The 21,466-nt window shown below is 35.9% G+C and overlaps 1 protein-coding gene across 1 annotated transcript in view; it reads left to right on the top strand.

Annotated features, from left to right (window-relative positions):
* The first annotated feature begins 741 nt into the window (after positions 1-741).
* LOC145660528 (uncharacterized) overlaps positions 742-21,466 on the top strand; it is a 176,236-nt gene continuing 155,511 nt past the window's right edge. The window contains exon 1 of the mRNA XM_081725707.1: positions 742-1,568. Coding sequence (XP_081581833.1) covers positions 1,364-1,568 — 205 coding nt within the window. The 5' untranslated portion in view covers positions 742-1,363. The remainder of the gene's footprint in view (positions 1,569-21,466) is intronic.

The following is a 21,466-nucleotide window of genomic DNA, read 5'->3' as shown; positions in this document are numbered from 1 at the left end:
CATATAATCCTTCAGAAATTACCCGCCAAAAGCTATACGATAATATTGAAAGATAAATCAATTTAATTCATTCGCACTCACTGTACACTCTCACAAATTTAGTAGCCAATTACCTGTCCCATGTGTCAGATAGGCTTTTTTACTAATTGATGGATGACGGTTGTAGAAATTCCTGTGTCTACGGATCGGGAAATGATAGAGAAGATATAAAAAAATCCACAAGTACTATATCAGTTACCGCTCTCCCCCCGCATGCTTGTAGTAAACCAACTAACTGTTAAGCCTTCGCTGAAAACATTTTAGGGGCGAGGAAACAACGTCTTAATCTCCGATCTTATCCTCTAAACTTCTTCTCGGGCGTCAAAAAGCCTCCACTACTCGTAACAAAAAACAAATAAACAACTCTGTGTGTAGAGGAGCGCGCCAGAGCACACTTCCAGTAAAGTCAACTCCTGCGCCGATTCGGTCGCTCACAGAAAACTTTTTTTTTTATTATTATTTCTTTCAGGATGAGGAGAGGGAAAGAGGAAAGACGGGAGAAGGGATAGTGGAGAAGTAGCCTGCCTAGGACATGACGGGACAGAAGTGCGGGGGGACGAGAGGATTTGGTTTGATGTTGCGCGGGAGTGGTTCAAAACGAAGACAAGCTCGCCTGAACCTGTTTTATCTCTGTTAGACACCGCAACTCCAATTGCGCCGCCATGGCTGAGCTGCGTACGTGAGTGGATTGTCGCGCCTGCTGTTTTCAGGCCTTCAGTCAGTTTGGGGTCGCATGCGAGAGGAGATGGTTCAGCTGCAAACTTGATGCTACTAAAAAAAAAAGAAAAACAAAACGTTCTTGAACGTTTTACAGGATATGTAATGTGAATGTGACAAAATATAATAATAATAACAAACAAAGCGGAAACTTCTGTTTTATGAATGTTTATGTGTTTTTATGACAAAGTGAAAAAACCTAAGGTGTTTTTGTTGATTGATTTTCGTGTGCAAAAATTGTGACAGTGACCTCCTTCCCCCTTCCTATTCCCAAAGGTCAAAATATAACATAAATGGTGTAAATAAATTTAAAAACCTCCCTTTTAAGATACATAACTATATGTAGATATTCAAATTTATATGCAGTACTATATCGACAAATACTGACGCTAAAAAGTGAAGTGAAACTGTTTTATTTTATTTTAATAAATACATATATATACTACATACAAAAATTTTAATTTCGTTTTTAACAGCAACAACAAATTATACTGAAACGAAACAAGTTCGTTGAAAACAAAATTTAAACAGTGCTTTTTTTTTATTATTGTTTGTGATGTATACAATATTTTTTCGTGTTGTGGAAACATAGATATGGAGGTGTGACATGTCAATCGAAACCTTCGCTATGCCTTGTGGCTTTGACGAAGAATTTGTCGATTTCGAATCGGCACAATATTCATTGCCATGTGCCGACGAGTGGAGCATATCAGAACTGGACGACGAGGCACTTGGCATGATTGAAACAAAATCTTCAACAACATCACCACTGGGGACAAAAGTTACGAGTTCGGGGGCAAATAGTCCAACAGGTGAGTACAATACTAGCCTTTTCTTCTTTTCCGTTTTGCACGTTGTTTACAGCTTTTTACAAGTGAAAAGTGTTGTTATTTTGGGTTCATATGCGAGGTGCGGTAGTTGAAGAAAGATGCGGCAGAAGGGTATTTTTAAGTGAGATACGAATGTGCGCATCCTTTGAAAGGAACTCCGTGTTTAAAATCCACCAATTTGTTGACACTTGCTTTCGTGAGACTCGAGACAGAGCTGAGGTCGCGCAGCTCGAAAGAGGATTCTCTCTCTCTCTCTCTCTCTCTCTCTTTCTCTGTGTGTATGTGTGTGTGGACAAAAGAGTAAAGGTGACTAAACACGAAGAAAAATCTTTCGTCTATTGAACGAAATTGACAGGCTATTTAAATTAAATTGATTTGTGATTTATCGGATGGGCAGGCCGCTTTCGGTCGATCTATCTCTTAGCGATGACCGAGAATCCTACGCAACTATAGCTATCCCATCCACTTGTTGTACCGCTTTATTTTATTTATTTATTTTCAATTACTTTCGTGGCGGCAGATGCTTCCGTAACGGATTTTTGTCGAGATTGCCATTTATTACGTACTGTACGTGCATAGTTATACATACATACATACATCCTGGAGAAAATGTAGAACCGTCCTCCAACGGCAAGAAGGTACTCTTAATCGTCCTAGTTTGAAGTCAAGGGAAAGTAGGACATACTTGCCGATGTACCGGTATGCTTGTTTGTTTGTTTGCTTGTTGTGTACGTACGGCAAGCGTGGAAAGCGGAGGGGGGGGGGCGGATAATCAAAATATGATAAATTATCTGTTTTGAGCACGTTGAAGAAGGAGATTTAAATTCCGGTATTTCATTCAATTTGAAATATTAAAAACCTATTTAAAAGCAAATGTTTGAAAAGTTCGAACGCTTGCATTTATATCATGATAGAATCATTACGTTTAAACAAGATTATGCAGTGTAATTGGAATATCATTTATGTATCATTGTATTTGAACAAAATAGGCTAGTGATATCGTAAACTCGCGTTTAAAACAATTTCGAAAGCTCCGTTACAATACGGAAAATATTTGTTTGTTCTTCGATGAGATTTAAAGTAGCTTCAATTTGAATTTTTAGTAAACAGCTAACTGTCGATTTCCCAAAAAGTATTTTAATTGTACCACTTTGTTTATTAGTAACGATAGACTAATCGGCTAAAAAAAAAAAAAAAAAAAAAAAAAAAAAAAAAAAAAACACAAACGTTTACACATTTACTTAAGAAATTAAGTAATTATTATTTCCTTGTTTCACCTTCTTCACGTTTATACTTATAGTGAAAAAAAGTTTTATTGTTGTTATTATTAGCTGATAATTGTCAAGAGTCACCAATAATACTATTAGATGTTAGGTATTTACTGATGATAACCTTGCTATCTGTGAAACATGAGTTCTTCATTTTAAAAAAAAGAAAAAAAGAAAAAAAAGAAACTCGTTTTTAATAGCATATTCCTCTAAACTTCCGAGAAACTAAACGTTTCCCGCGACTAGCTTCTTCATAGGAACGATCTATGCGTTGCTACGTTATTCTGAGAAACGTCTCGACCCCATCATCCGTGTGGTGCCATGCTACGGAATGAAATCAAATTCTTCTTCCCCTTCCGTACCCCGCTCTTCACGGACGAAAAAGTATTTACATGTTTCATTTACCAGTATTTAGAATTTGATACGTATTTAGTTAGAATTTGTTATCAACTAAATTTACAAAGAAAGTTACTTTAAATCTTAATAAGTAGCTAACTGGTCTAATCTCAAAATTTTAATGGAATTTTTACCTTTGGAACCAATTTTTCAATTGAGTAGTAGATCGTAAACTCCCATCCGTACGCATAATGAAGTGTTACCGATTAAGCAAAAACAAAAAGTCATATTTATTTGTGATCTCCAGTAATACATTTTGCAGCTACATGACTAATTCGGTGTATGACGCTGTGTTATATTTTATTATATAGTTAACAAAGGAAAGAAATGTATTGGATCGATCATTTAATTGAAAACTTACGTTGATAGGATGGAAAAGCTCATTGACCGAAAAGATGGAAAACAATTGTTGTGTCGTACGTAGAAGTCAATAGACTCCCTCTGTTTCCTAAATGACACACTAAATGTTAGATCCATCATTTCGAGTTAATTAATTTATTTACGAATTTAAGTTAAAATTACTTAATGGCTTTGTGTTAAAAGTAGTGCAGATGATTTAGTTAGTCTACTTCTCTTTGTTGAGCGTGGTTCTGACTTCAATTTCCAGCAAGGGATGGCACAAAATTTTTAATAAAATTGAAATTCCACGTAACTTCAGCGTGTCCACAAACTCCGCCATGTCTTGGTCATGTAGTCTCTTGTATATTTTTAGAAAGTATATATATCCGCAATTGAAATTTTTTAAAATAAAATATTTAAGTTTTACGTTCCACGATTATGCCGGCTAGGCTAAAGGCTAGTGATAATGAGAATGAATGAAATGGTGGAGTGCAAAAAGTGAGATGAAACGGGAGAACCCCCGACAAAACCCACGCACACGTGTTTGTCTACCTCAATTCACTTGGCTGGAGCTGAGATCGAAGCAAGAACCCCATGCACCAGAGGTGAACGATCTACCACTGAGACACCGTGTCCCTATGTCCGCCACTGAATCTCGTTCGTCAGACTACAAACAGATTGGACCTTCAGAGTTATCTGTATGTCCCTAAAAACAGAATGAGAAATTACCGTACGTACAAAACAGACTTTTATCGTTAGTCTATGTATATTTTGAACACAGTTGCGACTTAGCATAGTAATTAAGAGCTTTGCTACGAGGGAGTTGACTTACATCCTCCGATGGGGTACTTGTATTTCAGATGGCACGTTGAAATGTAGATCTACGTCTTACAATTCGACACAGAAAAGTTAAACTCCAAAAAAATAAGCATTAATCTCCGTAACCAAGCATGAGGGGACACAGCATTATAAATCATGTGGTGCATATTGGTGTTTCAAATCGAGTATCGATTTGATGCACGTTGATTATATCCTATGTGTAGCCGGAATCAGCTGACCAAGGCATTTTATTCATTTTCTCCTGATAAGCAAAATCTACTACGGAAATACTTAAGAACTAATCTGTATATAACATAAGGCGTTATAATAACAGAAAAGATAATAAAAGTTAGCGAGAATGCTAAGAAGTATATTAAAAGACAGGAAATGCAAAACAGTTTTATTATTCACGACTAGTATCGAATAAACTCAAGAAAGCGAAATCTAGTTCCTGTCCGTCCTACTGTATGGATGTGAAAGTTGAGCGCCAAATCACAGAGCAGAATATAGGCTTAAGATTTTTTTAGAAATAAGGTTGTAGTGGGAAACATTTGCTGCAAAAATAGATGAAAAACAAAGAGATACAGAAAGGAAAGATTATACAACAAAGAATTTCTCATATTAACGATTTACAGAAGATAGAGCGAGGTGTATGTAAGTTATATCTGGAAAACTACTTTGAGTAGTCCAAGCGTGGATTTTAAGAATGTAGCTTGGTAAAAAATGTCTACCTTCCAACTGGGCAGCCCAGATTCGACCCCCGCTTAAGCGGAGAAATTTTTCTCGTACAAGCCTCGTTTCAATGCGGCTCTGAGGTTCACACAGGTTCTGTAACAAGGATATCTGGGGCAGTCTAGGGAAATGAAGGGGCCGGAGCGGAGTTATGACTGCTTCATCTCCATGAGAAAATTTGGAGCCGAAGTCAACAAAATTTGGAGTCTTCACCTGCACATAAAAGCTCCTGGGCCTTCATGGCCTGCCCCCAAAAGGGGGACACGACCTTTATTTTAAGGGCAGATAATAATAAGAATTTTAATTGGATTAGCTGAGATCGAGGACGCACTTTTGTTTCTGTGGCGATGAACTTTCGGATTTATTTAAATCTTAGAATTTAGTTATTGCCTCATCGAATTAAATCCATATTCCAATAATTACATCAAAATTCAATCAGACCTAGCATGTTTTAGTTTTGAAAAATGATGCGACGCGACAGAGGGAGAAAAAGAAAAAAAAATCGATGTAGTTGTTACGGTAGCAATTTAATAGGACGAGCAGGAAAAGGAGGGCGAATCATGCGTCCACCGAGGTCGACCTTCGTTCAATCTCCGCTACTCTCGCTTCATTCCCCCCGCACACCGCTTGGATTCTCCTGAAGCGTGAAGCAGTCAAGGAATTTGCTTCGGCTTACAGCCATACTACCGTACCTCAGCCGCGCCGCCAGCGCTGCAAGTGAGGACAACAAAAAAAAATAAACGATAAAAAAGTTACATCAAGTAGTTAGTTGATTACATCTTGGCATAATGGAAAGCATGTATTTATATTTATGGATTGATACATTGTTATTAGTAATGAAAAACAAGTATTTACATTTATGCATTTACACACACACACATTTGTGTATAATACGACTGGTGCGAAACTGTCTTTTAAATCAATCAATAAAACTTTTGTGTTTCGCGTTTCTCCGGTGCCGTACGTAATGGAGATGACATTGCTGCGCAGAAGGAAGGAAGAGGGTAGCCGCGATAGTCTACGAAATACGTGGCCCTAGATTCAATTCTGAGTTTCTAGCTTATTATTTTCATGCGCTACTAAGCATGACACACACACACAAGTTTGAAGATTCTCTTAATCTTTTAGTGTGACATAATGAACACGCGTGAATTGTATGACACAAGTAGAAGCCATTTTGCTCGTAAATGTCCAGATCAAACTTACCAATTTAACGATCGTATTAAGTCTCTGTTATTGCTGGATAAAGCTCGATCAAATTTTGGGGGGAGAAAATTAGGTTCTTCTTTCAGAAAAACAAATTTTTTTTTAGACACACTTCAGTCCCCATCTAATGACCCTGCAAAGTCTTAGGAAGGCTTAAGTTTCTAAAACCCGCTCATTTTTTACTCTGAAAATGAAACTTTAACAAAATAAAAACTAATCGCATTTTTACTTGATTATCCAGACCAGTGGACGCGGGTTGTAAAATCCACTCCTTCAGCAAGATATTATGGGAATATATACACATTTACCATATTAATAGAACTCCCGAAAAGATATAAAGAGAACTCGAATCCCCCGCCCGTATTAAAATTCTGTGTACACCACTGATCCTCACTATTTGTTGTCATGGTTAAAACATTCAACCATATACAGTCTTGTTTTTAAAGAAAAAATAGACAGAAGTTACTTTATAGTGGAAATTTTATGTTAAAAAAAAAAAAAACAAAATGAAAACATTCTTTCTGAAAATATGTCAGCCAAAGCCTGTACTATATACAGAATTACAGAATAAATTGAAGAAAAGGGGCTTGAGAAAATCTAAGCTTCATTATAAGTTCATTTATGCCAGCTCGCTTTCATTTCAGTATAAAATTCGTTTCTGGTAATAGAAATTAAAAAGAAAAAGCAGGAGCAGTGTGTGTGGTTGTAAATGCATTGCGACACCTGGCAGAGAGTCGCAGATAGAGCGGTTTCTTTGCACCTTGCGTAAGACCAACATCGACTTCCCTTCAGTGAACTTACTACACACACACACACATAAAACAAAACATCTGCTCGCGAAAGTCGACCGTTTACTTTTGAATGTAAATATTAACTTATTTAAATTGTTCAAATATCAACAAAAGTAAAATTTTTGCTTAGCAAAACACGATTTTCCTAACTACGTTTATTCCCCTTCCTCCCTCCTTCCTCTGGGAGACTAACGAACAAAAAGCAAAATCGACAGTGAGAAACGAACAGATTCCTTTCTGTAATAAATTTCTTATCCTAAAAAAGAAAAAAATGTTGAGCTATCTTGGCAGAAAAGTTATCAGACGCAGCTCAGAGACAATCCTTCGAGACATCCAAGAGACATCAAAATGTCCATTGGACGTCCCAGTTTTTCCATTGGATGTTGACAGCTATCTCGGCAGGAAAGTTACCAGACGCAGCTCAGAGACAGTCCTTCGAGACATCCAAGAGACATAAAAATGTCCATTGGACGTCCCAGTTTGGACATCCTCAGAAATTAAATATCCGCGTATGTCCCGGAAATGGGACAATGTGCAGTATTCCTCTGAGACATTTCTAGGCTCTATGCAGCCGCGGATCCAGGATATGATCAAGAGAGGGGCTAAACCATTGTTTGCTGTTTTATCCAGTGTAAAGAAAGTAGGATTGAAGCCCATTTTATCCAGTGTATACCTGAGCGTCAAGGGAAGGCTATAGCCCCTATAGCCCTTTCCTTGGATCCGCGCATGGCTCTATGTAATAATTCCAGAGCTACCAACTATTGCCCTGTGGCAGGATCCTCCCATTGAAACCCAAGGCAAATCCCACAGATATTTCCATTATTTTTAACATTTCTGCTACAAGCCTGAATATTTCGGGACAGTGTGGGATTGGTGAGACTTCCAGAGGACGTCAGGTGGACAATTGTATGCCAAGTACGATTGTAAAAGAAAAGGTAGTAACATAGAGTAAATATATTTCTCTGTATATAGTATATAGATGACTATATTTACTCTATGGTAGTAATAAAATGTTTGCGAAATGATGAACTCTCTGACTGAAAGGACGAAATCGTCACCAGCGCAGCAACTTTCACTTTTTACTTCTTCGTCATAAAAGGCTGTTTTGGACGATCCCAGCCTTGTTATTCATGGATACAATTTACAAGGTCTGTTTCAGTTTCGGTTTGCGAAAGCTTTATTTAAGTATGTAATTGCAGTTTTTATTTTCTTTTCTAATGAAAGCAAAATCTACAAAGTAATAAAAGTTTGCCCTTTAAAAAAATCTGATTGAGATATATTTGTTTTAGTACTACTGTTGAGGATACAAAAATGCAAAATTTATGTATATGCCTATACATGAAATGGAATGTTATCTGGTGATATTTGTAATAATAATAATAGATCAAACTATTGTGTTATATATACTTTTGATACAAAGGATTAAAATCAATACAATATGTGTGAAAGAGTAATTGACGTCAAAGTCTAACTTACATTATACGAAACTATAGAACCGCAAATTGAACGAGAACATTGCTTTGTAATAGAGAAGTCATGGATTTGAATCCAGTTTTTTTTTTTTTTTTTCAATTTCTTTTCAATTTCATTGGACGATTAACTAAATAAAGTATTAAACGTAAGCCTGACCGGTTTACAAAGTATGGGGCCCGTCGTGTGTCATTGTTATTCTTTCCACTGTGTAACATTATGCTGACAGCTTTATTGTGAATCATTATTCGTATTTTTTTTAAGTAACTTCTTTTTAGCTGCTTATGAACTGAAGCAATGATATTAATAAAAATTTAACTTAACATCTAAACTCTTAAAATTGTATTGGCCACACCAGTAGTGTGTTTCTGTAATCTAGCTCTCTTGGAGGCGAGATAGTATGATGGGGAAGGGTTTATGTGCACCCGTCAATTGCACCGGTGTTTAGGTCAAGCCGTATCGTGCTTGCGAGCTGTGTTATTGTGCTGCCAAAATGTCTTGAGCCGTGGCAAAAATGCGAACTAACACTCACTCCCTCACACACTCACGCGTTGAGCCAATAAGGGTTCAGCTGTTGCTAAGCGAGAGAAAGCGAGTGGAATACCTTCAGCCGATAGCAGCGCGTACAACGGAAGACTAGGGATCAAGTGAATCTGGCATATCTATAATAGAGTATATTCTGTCCGTCATATAACCCGGTGTTGCATACGGACGCAAAACGTGAAACTGTAAATAAAGAGTCTCTAAGTTTATATTGACGTAAAATTGGCGTAACTAAGACGGCAGAGTGTTTACGTTAGTGAGTGAGGGATTGGCAGCTCTTGTGGAAAGTCACATCGGTAAAAACTGTAACTTTAGTATAAGTTAGGCAAGTTTTCTTGAATGTATTAGTAAAAATTAAGCAACTTTTCTTGTCTTGTATTAGTAAAAATTAGGCAATTTTTTGTATGTATTAGTAAAAATTAGGCAACTTTTCTTGTAAGTATTAGTAAAAATTAGGCAGGTTTTCTTGCTATATTAGTAAAAATTAGTCGTTTTCTTGTATGTATTAGTAAAAATTAGGCAATTTTTCTTGTATGTATTAGTAAAAATTAGGCAACTTTTCTTGTATGTATTAGTAAAAATTAGGCAACTTTTCTTGAATGTATTAGTAAAAATTAGGCAACTTTTCTTGTATGTATTAGTAAAAATTAGGCAACTTTTCTTGTCTGTATTAGTAAAAATTAGTCAAGTTTTCTTGTATGTATTAGTAAAAATTAGTCAAGTTTTCTTCTCTTAGCTTGTAGAAATAAAAGTATAATTTTTACCAAGTAATTTCTCTCAAGAGCTGCCACTGGAGTAAAGATTTTTTCTATACAAAAGTGTAAAAAATAAAACTGAAATTAGTCACTAAAGAATTATAGATGTCAACGGTATGTGTGGTAAATATTTGAACATTTCTATGTTGCGACATTAAAACATCATAGAATATGCGCTGAGCATTAGACATACATACTTTTTCTCAAGCGTTTACTATTATGTAATTGTATTGTGTAATGCGGTTTTGTAAATAAACATTACATTTAAAAAAATAAATCATGAAATAACAATTTTCTAGTTTCTAAAGAGTAAGTAAGTAATATTAGTTGTACAGTGGCAACCTTGTTGATCTCAACTTGGAAGTAGTAATTTGTAAATATCCTGCAAGCGTTGCTTTGCGTTCTGCGCTTCAGTTAGTTACTTATGTTTCTGGTTGCTTGCTCGCTCGCGAGGAGTGGCTGAGGGGTACAGGGAGAGAGAAAGAGATAGGATTCTTCCTGTGACGCCCATTTCCCGTCGCCTGTGTCTGTATGCGTCTTCATGGAGTCAATATATTTCGACGAACCAACTTAGGCTCCTTTACTTTTCCATATTTACAAAGAACGAAAAAAATGTTTTCCACTTTTACTTTCTTTAGAAAGTCAAAAGAGGTATCAGATGTATTTTACGCATGTTAGCATGTTGCGTTTCATACAGTTTCACTATGTTAACACGAACGTAATACATTACTTTATCGTATTAATAAGAATAAATTTACCATGTCATAAAGAAGAAAACAAATAATTCATTGAGTGGAGTCATTTAGCTTCTGTAGTTACTGTACTCTTGAATAGATTTAACGCTGTTCCTTTGACCACACACAGTTGTAATTACTTGTTTGACTGTGTATATAGATAAAAGCAGTTGCGTACGCAAAAGGGCGTTTCCGGATTTTAACCACCACCTCATTGAACAAGATATTATGAAAAAATAAACATTTATCATAATAAAATATACACACAAAAATCCTGAAACGATATTAACTTGGGAGCTTGAAATTCCGTTGAGAAAATTCTATGTACGCTACTGACCCCCTTGATGAAATTCTGCGTACGCCACTGGATAATGTAGTTGCTTCGTAACAAGGCAGTCTTGTGTTAAAACCTCACCGCTGGCATTTTCCCCCTAATTCCTATCAGAGACATAATATTATGCTACTTTTAAGTATACAGGGTGTTTCAAAACAACACTGACAACGTTTGGAAGGTGATTTCTGACACCAAGATAAGACAAAAAGTATAGACCACCTGGGTGCACAAATGCTTCCTTTCAGAGTTATAAGCTGCCGAAAACATGTAAAATTGAACTTTAAAGGTTCATAGCTCCAAACCATGGGACCTACCGTAGTCGGATCAAGACTTCACTTAGGAACTAATACGTGCACTATCCAAAATGCATGTTACAGAATCCTAAGGTACTCACGTAGCAATTTTTGCAGATGGAGTTTGGCTACGGTCGTATAACTTGAAGTACTCACCAACTACCTCTATAAAAATTGTTGCGGAAGTACCGCAAGTTTCTGAAGCATGGATATTTGGATAGGGCACATATTAGTTCCTAAGTGAAGTCTTGACCCGACTACGGTAGGCCCCATGGTATTGGAGCTATGGACCTTCAAAGTTCAATTTTTCATGTTTTCGGCACTTTTATAACTCCGAAAAGAAGGATTTGTACACTCAGGTTAGTCTATACTTTTCGTCTTATCGTGGTGTCAGAAATTACCTTCCAAACGTTGTTGTTGTTGTTTTGAAACACCCTGTATATGTAGAAACTCTGATTGGCTTCCTTTTTGAATGATCTTTCCTATCTTCGATATTATTATTATTATTATTATTATTATTATTATTATTATTATTATTATTATTATTATTATTATTATTATTATTTATTTTTATTATTATTATTATTATTAAAGGAATCAAACTATAAATGGATGTGAAGAAAGAATTGCTGGTATTAATAAATTCCGAGAAACAAAAAATCGAGAAAATACACAGATACACATACATACTGCAGTGGTGCCCACCCCCCTCATGTCCATGACGCACCCCCCCCTCAATTGCCTATCCGTAGGTGTTCTTCCATGAAAAACATCTTTTCGATTAATTTTTACACCCTCTCAAATATATTTATTTAGATTTTTACCCCCCCCAAATATTTCAATGACGCAGTTTGCGTCATAGCCCCCCCTTCTGGGCACCCCTGCATACTGTGAACCACAAGCTCTCTTATCCGGGATCAAACCAAGGACCTATTAGAACCGAAGATGGAGTTTCTACCTTGAACCCGGTGTGTTCTGTAAACAATAATTGCTTTATTTTATTTATTTACATATTCTTCATCTAGTTAATGCATACCTAATTGAAATGTTATGAGAGAGTTTAACATTGGTATTCTTTATGTGGGAGGGAAAAAGAAAACTAATTCTAGAACCTTCCTTTAGGAGTTCAATATTCTTCCTGACTAAATAACTCCCAAGAAATAAATCGGCCTCCTCACGTGTATGCTTCGATCCTTTCAGGTGTAGTCACGTGTCGCTCGCTATCCCTTCTTTTTAGCCTGCTGCCCGACCCCACCAGCTGTTGGTTGGACGTCGTCAAATGGAAGTTCCTTTTCTTTCAAGGTTATTCTATACCAATTCATCTCGTTCACATTCATTACTTTAGCTTACCATTTTGTATCTTTTTTTTTTTTTAATATACTGCTTTATTTATAATTCATTAAAATGAAATTAAGGAGCAAGTAATAGATGGCACGCGTTTTCGTTTTTAATTTGTTTGCTGGTATAGAAAGAGTAGGAAATATTATTTTCGATTTAGTCCGTCGCTTTGAGTTGGGAGTTAAAGACAATTACGATGTAATTTATTCGTCATGTTTGGTTATTATGAATTCATGCCTTTTTTTTTTAACTTATATAGTAATCCGTGTAGGAATATAATTGAAATCAAAACTTTTTTCCAGCACTGACATACCTAACAGATCACGTAGTGAGCCGTAGATACAATTCCAGTTTTTTTTTTTTTTTTTTTTTTTAATTTCACAATTGACAAGAAGGAGCTATGCGATTTGGAAATTGAAGGTAAAATGAAGAAAAAATAACATGAATCTCGTAGTTGAACCTGGAACCTTTAAATAAAAGACATTAGCTTTTTTGGAGCATAATGGACCTCTTTGTGACCAAGCAAAATGTCAAAAGATGGCCAGAAAGTGACACGTCATATTTTGCCACCCTCGTATAGATATATGTTTCAGTATTTAGGGACCAATGTGCCATACCTAGAACTAAAACAAATAAATGATCCAGAAATCATTCACATAGTAAATGACTTTTACTACGAAATATTTAGTTCTGTTTAATAATAATAATAATAATAATAATAATAATAATAATAATAATAATAATAATAATAATAATAATAATAATAATATAAGCATTGGCTATTAATGTAAATAGACATTTAAGTACATTTGGACCAGTCCAACATTCTTCTTTATGTTTTGGTGTGGGGATATATCAAGTATAGATGAAACAAAATTTTGGTTTCAGTCCACAGTGATGATTTCCGAGGGTGTGGCCCTGGGGAAATTTCTACCTGGAGCTACGAACGCTTCCCCCCTTCGGACATATATGCAATCGTGCTTAACGTAAATTACCAGTAGTGTCGCAGCGCTATCTTCATCCTCTGTCTATCGAAAGTCCTTTTCCCCTCCCGAAGGGAAATCTAAAATCATCATTGTCAGTATATTTACGAGAAGTTTTAGTCTAAACACGATAGAGTTTTAGAGTAAGACCTCGTATCCTTTCCTTCCCAGCTAATTCGAGCTCAATTCATCAGCCTAAAAAAAAAAAAGAAAAAAAAAGTGGGAAACAAATATTTCCGAAATTTTCTATTACACTTTGTTCGTTTTCATCCGAACAAGTGCACCTACGCTGGAAATTGACCTTCGGATTTTGAACATTAGAGACGAGAACGCTCCATACATAGCCTACATAAGAAATTGCTAACAATCCCATGTATAATGTATTAACTAACGTAACAATTCTGTTTTCTGGAGGCTGTTTAAGTATGTAGATTGATCACGGAAGTAATGTCTATGGAAAAATAACGGAATTTGACGCGAATGCGGAAATCTTTGTTGGTATTCCGCCACTCATTGTGGTGGTATTTTTTCTTCGTTCTAACTAAAAGTGTTTCAATTAGGAAGAAAATATAAATATTTAAAAAACAAAACTTATTGTACGTATTTAATTTGCTTTAGTGAAATTATTGTAGCGTAACAAAGAATAGCAGACGTGGTGCATGTGTAATAAAGTTAACGAAGTAATTATCTGAAAGAAGATTTTCTTGTGAAACTTGCTTCTGAAGTGTTATATAATGTAGTATTCTTTATGATTTTAATTATACGATACATGGGGTCTATATATATCGTGCGGATGAAGCAACACGCTTATCATTTTTGCTTTGGAATCATAAGATTTCTGGTTTATTCGCAATCCTGCGGCCAGCAGTTCTGGATTTTTTTTTAAATCCCTCACCAGGGAATTTCAGGATTGCACTTTAAATGTAGATGCCCTGGTTATTATTCTTTGGAATATTCTTTCTTTTTTTTCCTTGTTAATATTTTTAGCGTAAAATGGGGTTTCAGCAAGGTCTACGCCATAATAATTACTACTTGCTGTAAAATAACTAACTTACCTCCGGAAAATTTAGTTGTCAATATATATTTATTAAATTACCCTCAGAACAGTGCGAGAGACAAGGTTTATATTTAAAATAAACAGTAGTGTGGAATTCATAAATATGTATGTTCTCCGTAGGTGATTTTCGTTGAAATATTCCTTTGTATCCTCCTTCTTTAACGCTGTTAGTGTAAAATGTCCATGCAGTTGTATCTGCGACGTGATATTATTTACTGTAAAATAACATGATTACTGTAAAACCCTTAAAAGTTCATGTACGAATATGCCTCATTGCGGCTCTTTAGACCTTGGAAGTTGCCATCATTGCATTTTTCATTTAGATTAAACCAAAGCGCCTGAAATGTCCGTCAACCTGCCATACATAGCTCGTCTACAGGTTGCCTAACACAATTGTAGCATAGCTTTTAAAAAATCAATCACACAAAATTTGAAATCGACCAGCGAAAAAACGCTACATTTCTAGAATTTGTGGATTCCGAGGTCTCATTGGTCACAGACGTATAAAGTAGAATTTTAATATATAGAGGGGCCGCGGTGGCTCAGTAGTAGAGCGTTCACCTCTAGCGTTTGAGGTACCGGGTTCGATCCCAGCCCCTGCCAAGTGAACTTTGTGGTGGACAAACACCGTGTGCGTGGGTTTTCTCGGGGTTCTCCAGTTTCCTCCCACTTTCTTCATTCCACCATTTCATTCATTACTCATCATCATCGTCTCCTTTAGCCTAACCGGTATAAACGTGGGACGTAAAACTCAAAGATTTCATTTCATTTTTTTAAATATATAGATCGAAAGAGCATTGTTCCTAATGAGAATAATGAGATTTGTCAGAAATTTTACAAGAGTTTGAAAAATAAACTATACATTAATAAAATATTTACGGGCAGAATCTGGCCCGCGGCCCACTGTTTGGTCATCAGTACTATAGATAATCAAACAAATGTTTAGGTTGGCCAATGACCGGAGTAACATATACAGTGTATATAACAGCCAGCCATCTTTTTACATTTCTCATTTTGCTGAAGCAAAAAGATATTTATTTGCTTACCTTTCGCTGTTCTCATTTTTGTTAAAAAGGTCAATGTTCTGTATATTTTCACGTTTCTTAGTCTCTGAAAAAATATTTTTCCTTTTTTAATTTGGCGGCCGTTTTCTAAAATGTAACGAACATAACACACGTCAACAAGCATAAGTGTATTAAAATAGAATGAATTTTCTTTATTTTTCATTAATGAGTTGTTCTTCTTTTCCCATACATTTTTTCTTTCTCTTTTCGTTTTGTCTCATAGCGTTTTATGCGACGATAAAGAAACCGTTTGCTTCTCTTGTAATTTGTTACGCGAAAAAGGACAAGAAGACAGGAGTGGTCGTCGATCGCTAGCCTGCCTGTTTCTTCTCTTCTCTTTTTTAAAGTAGCAAAACGCAAAGTGCACATACTGTATACTTTAGAATGAACGAGTAGGCTAGCTATGTTCTTTTCGCATAACGTTGTTCGGCCAACAAATTGCTACTAAAATAACGTTTACGCTTCTGTAATCTCCTTATGGACCGAATAGAAACATACACATGTGGCTGCTTTTGTGCAAATGTATTTATTTGTTAACAAATCTTTCCTGTTAAAGTTCGTGACGGGGGACAAGTAGCTTTTTTGATGACATATCCATTAAACTAAACAACTAATTAATTAATTAAAATAAGAGAATTAAAGACCTCCAGGAGTGTCAAATTGGCATATAAGCTATTATATCCGTGTTTTTTTTCGAAGTTCTCCCATTTTTTCTCACATCCCCATTACACAGTTTCTTCCATTTTCAGTAAGTAGTCTGCCTAAAGGGCATACCGTGCGACGCTAAATTAAGGATTCCATTTTGTTTTTCCCTCAACAAAATGTTTTTATTGTTGTTATTATTATTACTCCTATGGAACTTCCTTGTAGAGCATTTCTGTTTCAAGTATGTCCCTGTTGGTGCTGCTGTCGATATATGGTTTCCTGCACCTCCCTCAAAAGAGGAAAGACAAGTTGCTTTGGCCGAGATCTTTTCAATAGTTGGATGTAAACTGGGTTTGTCAGATTGATGGGCTTCGCTGTACACTGTCTTGTTAGCTATTCTAAGTAGTCTACGATTTTTACTCGCCAAGATCACCCGATTGAATGACAAATTGAGTTGAGTTGAGTTGAGTTGATTTTGGGTTTAGCGTCCCGTTCAGCAGCGAGGCTATATGAGACGTGGACCTACTGATTAACGTGGAATCCGAACCACATGAGCTCCCGCCGGGAATCGAACCCGGGTCTCCCACGCCAAAGGCGCGTACGCTAACCGCTTAGCCACGGAGGAGCTATGAATGACAAATTGACAACACAGCCGAGGTAATTCATTTTTACCTCCAAAACAAAGGGAAGGTTTCCTTTTCCTCCGTAAGAGGGCAGCGGGAGTGAAACTGAAGTATGTTTCACATATTTTCTGAGGGCACAATTCAAATAGAAAGGCTATAGCCAAGCAGCGATCGAGACACCCCCTGGTAGCATCTTCTGCTCCCTGCCCCTTCGTGGCTTAGTGGCTAACACGTGATATTCGACCACCAGTGGAGGCTAATTAGAATCCAACACGTTGGATTGTAGGGCTAATATGTCTCACAGTGATGCTGAGAAGACGTTTTTAGCTTCAAATAAAAAATGTAGTGCTTAAAATATAAGCGACTATTCCAGCAACTTGCTGACATTTGTAACCCCTTTCACTTCAGTGTGATTAATGCTTTATTTAACTAATATAATATACTTCATACTGGTCTAGATTACTGTTTAAAAAATAATGAAGCAAGAAAGAAAACCGCATAGGCATTCGGAATAATACACTGCCTTTGATGATTTACCAACGGTTTTGCATATTGTTATAGCACAAGGACATTTGCAAAGCTGATTAAGGTGGTAATTGGGGGGCCATGACGGTTGACTGCGAAATCAAACAAGGTTACTTTTGCAATGCCGAAACCTTGAAAGAAGGTCATTTTCGTTGTTACTACTCTCCGAGCGTCAACATATAAGATGGAACAAGAATAACATGTTTGGCAGCAGGTCTGTGTGCATTTAAAAACAAATCTTTGATTTTTTCCATATTTGTAAAAGACCTTCTCCTCACTCAAAGATCTCACATTAGACGCACAGTGGCGTACGCATAAGTCCATCAAGAGGGAATTGAAGAACTCAATCTTATATTTCTCCAGGTCAAGCTTGAAATCTTAATATGGTAAATGTGTATTTTTCCATGACATCTTGCTCAAGTGGTATAAATCCCGAAACCCTTTTGCTCACACCGCTGATAACACAATAGGAAATCAAGAAGCTAAGGTTATGGGTTAAAGTTATCCATAACCCACAAAGGTGAAGAATATTATGGGAAATGTGACAGTGAAATTTTAGTAGGTTGAAACGAAATCAATTGAAGCTGCTGGTATACTTTTTTTTTTAAATAAAGGTGTATTAAAAGTTATAATTTATATAAGAATAACTTATTTCAGTCAAGGTCGTACCCTGGTTTGGGGTAGGAGTGCGGAGGGGTGTTGCAGGTCAGAATTGTTAAGTAAGTTTAAGAGCAGGTAATGTTTACTTTGGGAGGCATAACAGATAAATTTAGTGGGTAGGAGCTACGGGAGTATGAACGTCCGGGTTCAATGATGATTTCGAGGGTGGCTCGAGGGGAAAGGTCCCGGGACATTTCTCCAATCAGGCTCAGTCTGAGCTATCATATTTTTTCAGTAGTACTTCCATCGCCCGTTTATTCACATTCTGTCCAGGAGTACAATCTTCTGAATTCACCATTGCCTAGATTTGATGCCCGGTGGAGTTCCTATGGTTCAGATTTCCACATTAATCTGTTTGATCGTACAACATGAATGTACATTCGGCAACAAATCATTGTTCCATCTTTCTTTTTCTTATATTAATACCTTACTAATCAATTAAACAATTTTACTAAATGTATTGGCTCAATATAGAAAATTAAACTTAAGGAATTCCGACTTATCAGCATCTCCTTGAACTATCCCCATTTCATTCCTTCTAGGTCAAATATTTAAAAAAAACACATACACACATTTAACTATCTTACTTGAAATGTCCAAATACAAAATGCCATGTGTGTAATATTAAGAGATGTGGACATATTATTATAGTAGTTGCATCCTAATCGTAAGAGATATAAGCGTTTTATTATAATAATTGCAACCTTTATTTCATCCCCTTCTGACGCACTGTTCAATTTTCAAGTAGGCCTATATAAGCTTAAGCTGTTTGGCCTAAGTTTGATTAATCATTCAGTCAGGACTTCTTTCATAAATAGAGGTTATAGCTATTCTCTCTTTACTGCAAAGAAAACTATATTTAAACACAACAAATAATTCCGTACTTACTAAGAAAAGAACATGTAGGAGGAATACATTCTTTTGCAGCCGACTGTACAAGGTTTAGAAAAAGAGGAAGGTAAAAAGAAAAAAAGTTTTAAGAGTCGTCAATAAGTCTGCGAATTGACATCCTATATTCTAAAAGAGGGAAAGTCACACCTGGTGGATCTCATTTTACATTCCGGTACAGGAGCAGCTTACTTAAACTTCGCACTGTAGATCTGAGATGCTATTGGTACAAGGTTCGGAGGAAAAGCAAGCAGCTATGCAATGGAACGTGCTTGGCCATGAAGGGAGCTGGTTAATGATGACGTATGCTGCATCCGACTCAAGGCTACTTGAAGCTTTTCCTTCACGTCATGTATCAGTCCTATCTTCTCCTCTCTCTCCCCCTCTCCTACACCCCCGACCTTTTGTTGTACTATGGATAATCTACAAATTTTTGTAATAATATATTCCTTACATTTCGACATTTTTTCAACTCGTGGTTTGTGTTAACCCGTAATAGGGGTAGAAAATATCGAAATATTAATTAGTCAAGTAAAGATATAATCATTCATTCTCCTCCAATGAATTGAAAATGAAACATTAATGGTGTTAACCATGCTTCACACCATTAAGAAAATAACAAAATAAAAATGAGTTAATAATTTATAAGACAACGAATATCGAAAGGAAGATAGATAATAGATTGCCTACAACAACACAAGGGTTGAGGCTACCTTGTTTCTAAAAAGTGCTGTGAAAGTGATGTCTCAGAAAGTGTTAACTGTTCCTATTGGGAACAGTGGCGTATGGGTGAGTGAGCTCGTCAAGGAGGAGAGAGGTTCAGTCTCCCAAGTTCGTACGATTTCAGATGTTTGTACACGTACCTTAATGTCTATATTTTTGCATAATATCTTGGTCAAGGATGGCGTTTAAAAACCCCGAACCTCCCTCTTTTGCGTACGCCACTGATTGGAAGAGTTCTTTCTCCTGGTAAATGTGAGGCTAAAGAAGACTGACTAATTCTTTTAAATGAAATTGTAATTGCATTGTACTAAAAATTGTGTTTTAAGAAATTGACTGTTTTTTCTTTTTCTTTCTTTTTTCTTTTATTTTTCTGTTTTTTTTTTTTTAATAAGTTTGAATATAAGAAATTTGTGCTATTTTAATTCCTTAAGCTAGTCAGTTGACATTAATGTCATATTATTATTATAAAAGTATTACTGGGTAACAAGAATCTTAACTGGATTGCCTTAAACCACGTGATATATTATGGTAGTTTCGTTTTTATACCCATAAATTTTTCGTTCTTTTTAAATCCATGCGTTTAGTTGATAAAAGAAAATACTTAAATAAACAAAAGTAAAAACCTAAGCTTCTTGCGTAATAGTCCTCGCACACACCGGCTCCCCTCGTCGTTAATACTGGCTTTCTAGATCGGAGCTCGCTGCTTCTTTCTGTCAAGAATCTTCCAAACTCTCCTGTCCTGACATATATATATATATATATATATATATATATATATATATATATATATATATATATATATATATATATACTATAACTAATCCGAAATGTATTATAGTGATACTTTTAGTTTATATAATTTAGAAATAACAGTCATAATTTAAACCTATAAATAAGCATTTGACTAGTAGTTAAGGAAGGTCCTTGCATTATTATTTGAAATACATTTATATGTTTATGATATAAATTGGTATCTTTGAATACTTAATTTTCGAGAACCGTGGGAATGTTTCCATATGTAGGTCGTGGCCCACTCTTTAGTTTTATGTGTTTCTTTTAAAATCTCTTTGTTACCTTGATTAATCCATACATACTTATTAATAAAGAACTTAAAACACAAAAGAAGGGGGAGGAGGAAACCAAATAATAACCATAATATAAGTATTTTTCTCATGGTCAGCGATTTTTTTTTTTTTTTTTTTTTTTTTTTTAATGTACTACAAGGTATCGCAAGATTCAACATTGTTGCATATTCTCCCAGAATTATGGGTCTCTTTCTACTCTTGAGTTGTAGTAGTACGTGCTTTGTTTATCTCTCCATTCACTTTTCCAGCCCTTGGGAATGTTAAAGTGAAAGTTTATATACTGTATTTCGAGGTCTCATTGCGTTCGTGGCTGATTTTTACATCCTGCTCAAGAAGTGACTATCCAGTCGGAACAACTGCAAAAGGAAAACTTTTTAATATTTTCTTTTATTTATTTATTTATTTAACTGTTTGTCCACAAGTATGCATGTAAAGTAACTACTACAACAACCAAGAAGAAACAAGAATGTTAGGTATGTGTGTTGTCACTTGTTTTTATATCCTGCTGTTCAATAAGTCACGTGATCATTGTATTGCCAAACCATGATAAGGCAACGAAGTGCTTAGTTTCAAGGTTTTAACAAATGTGAGACTTAATGCCATAAACAC

This window comes from Thermobia domestica, chromosome 9 (genome assembly GCF_964235325.1).
Source record: "Thermobia domestica chromosome 9, izTheDome1.hap1.1, whole genome shotgun sequence".
NCBI lineage: Eukaryota > Metazoa > Arthropoda > Insecta > Zygentoma > Lepismatidae > Thermobia > Thermobia domestica.
Note: the sequence above shows the minus strand (reverse complement) of the source record. Positions and strands in the feature narration are given on the sequence as shown.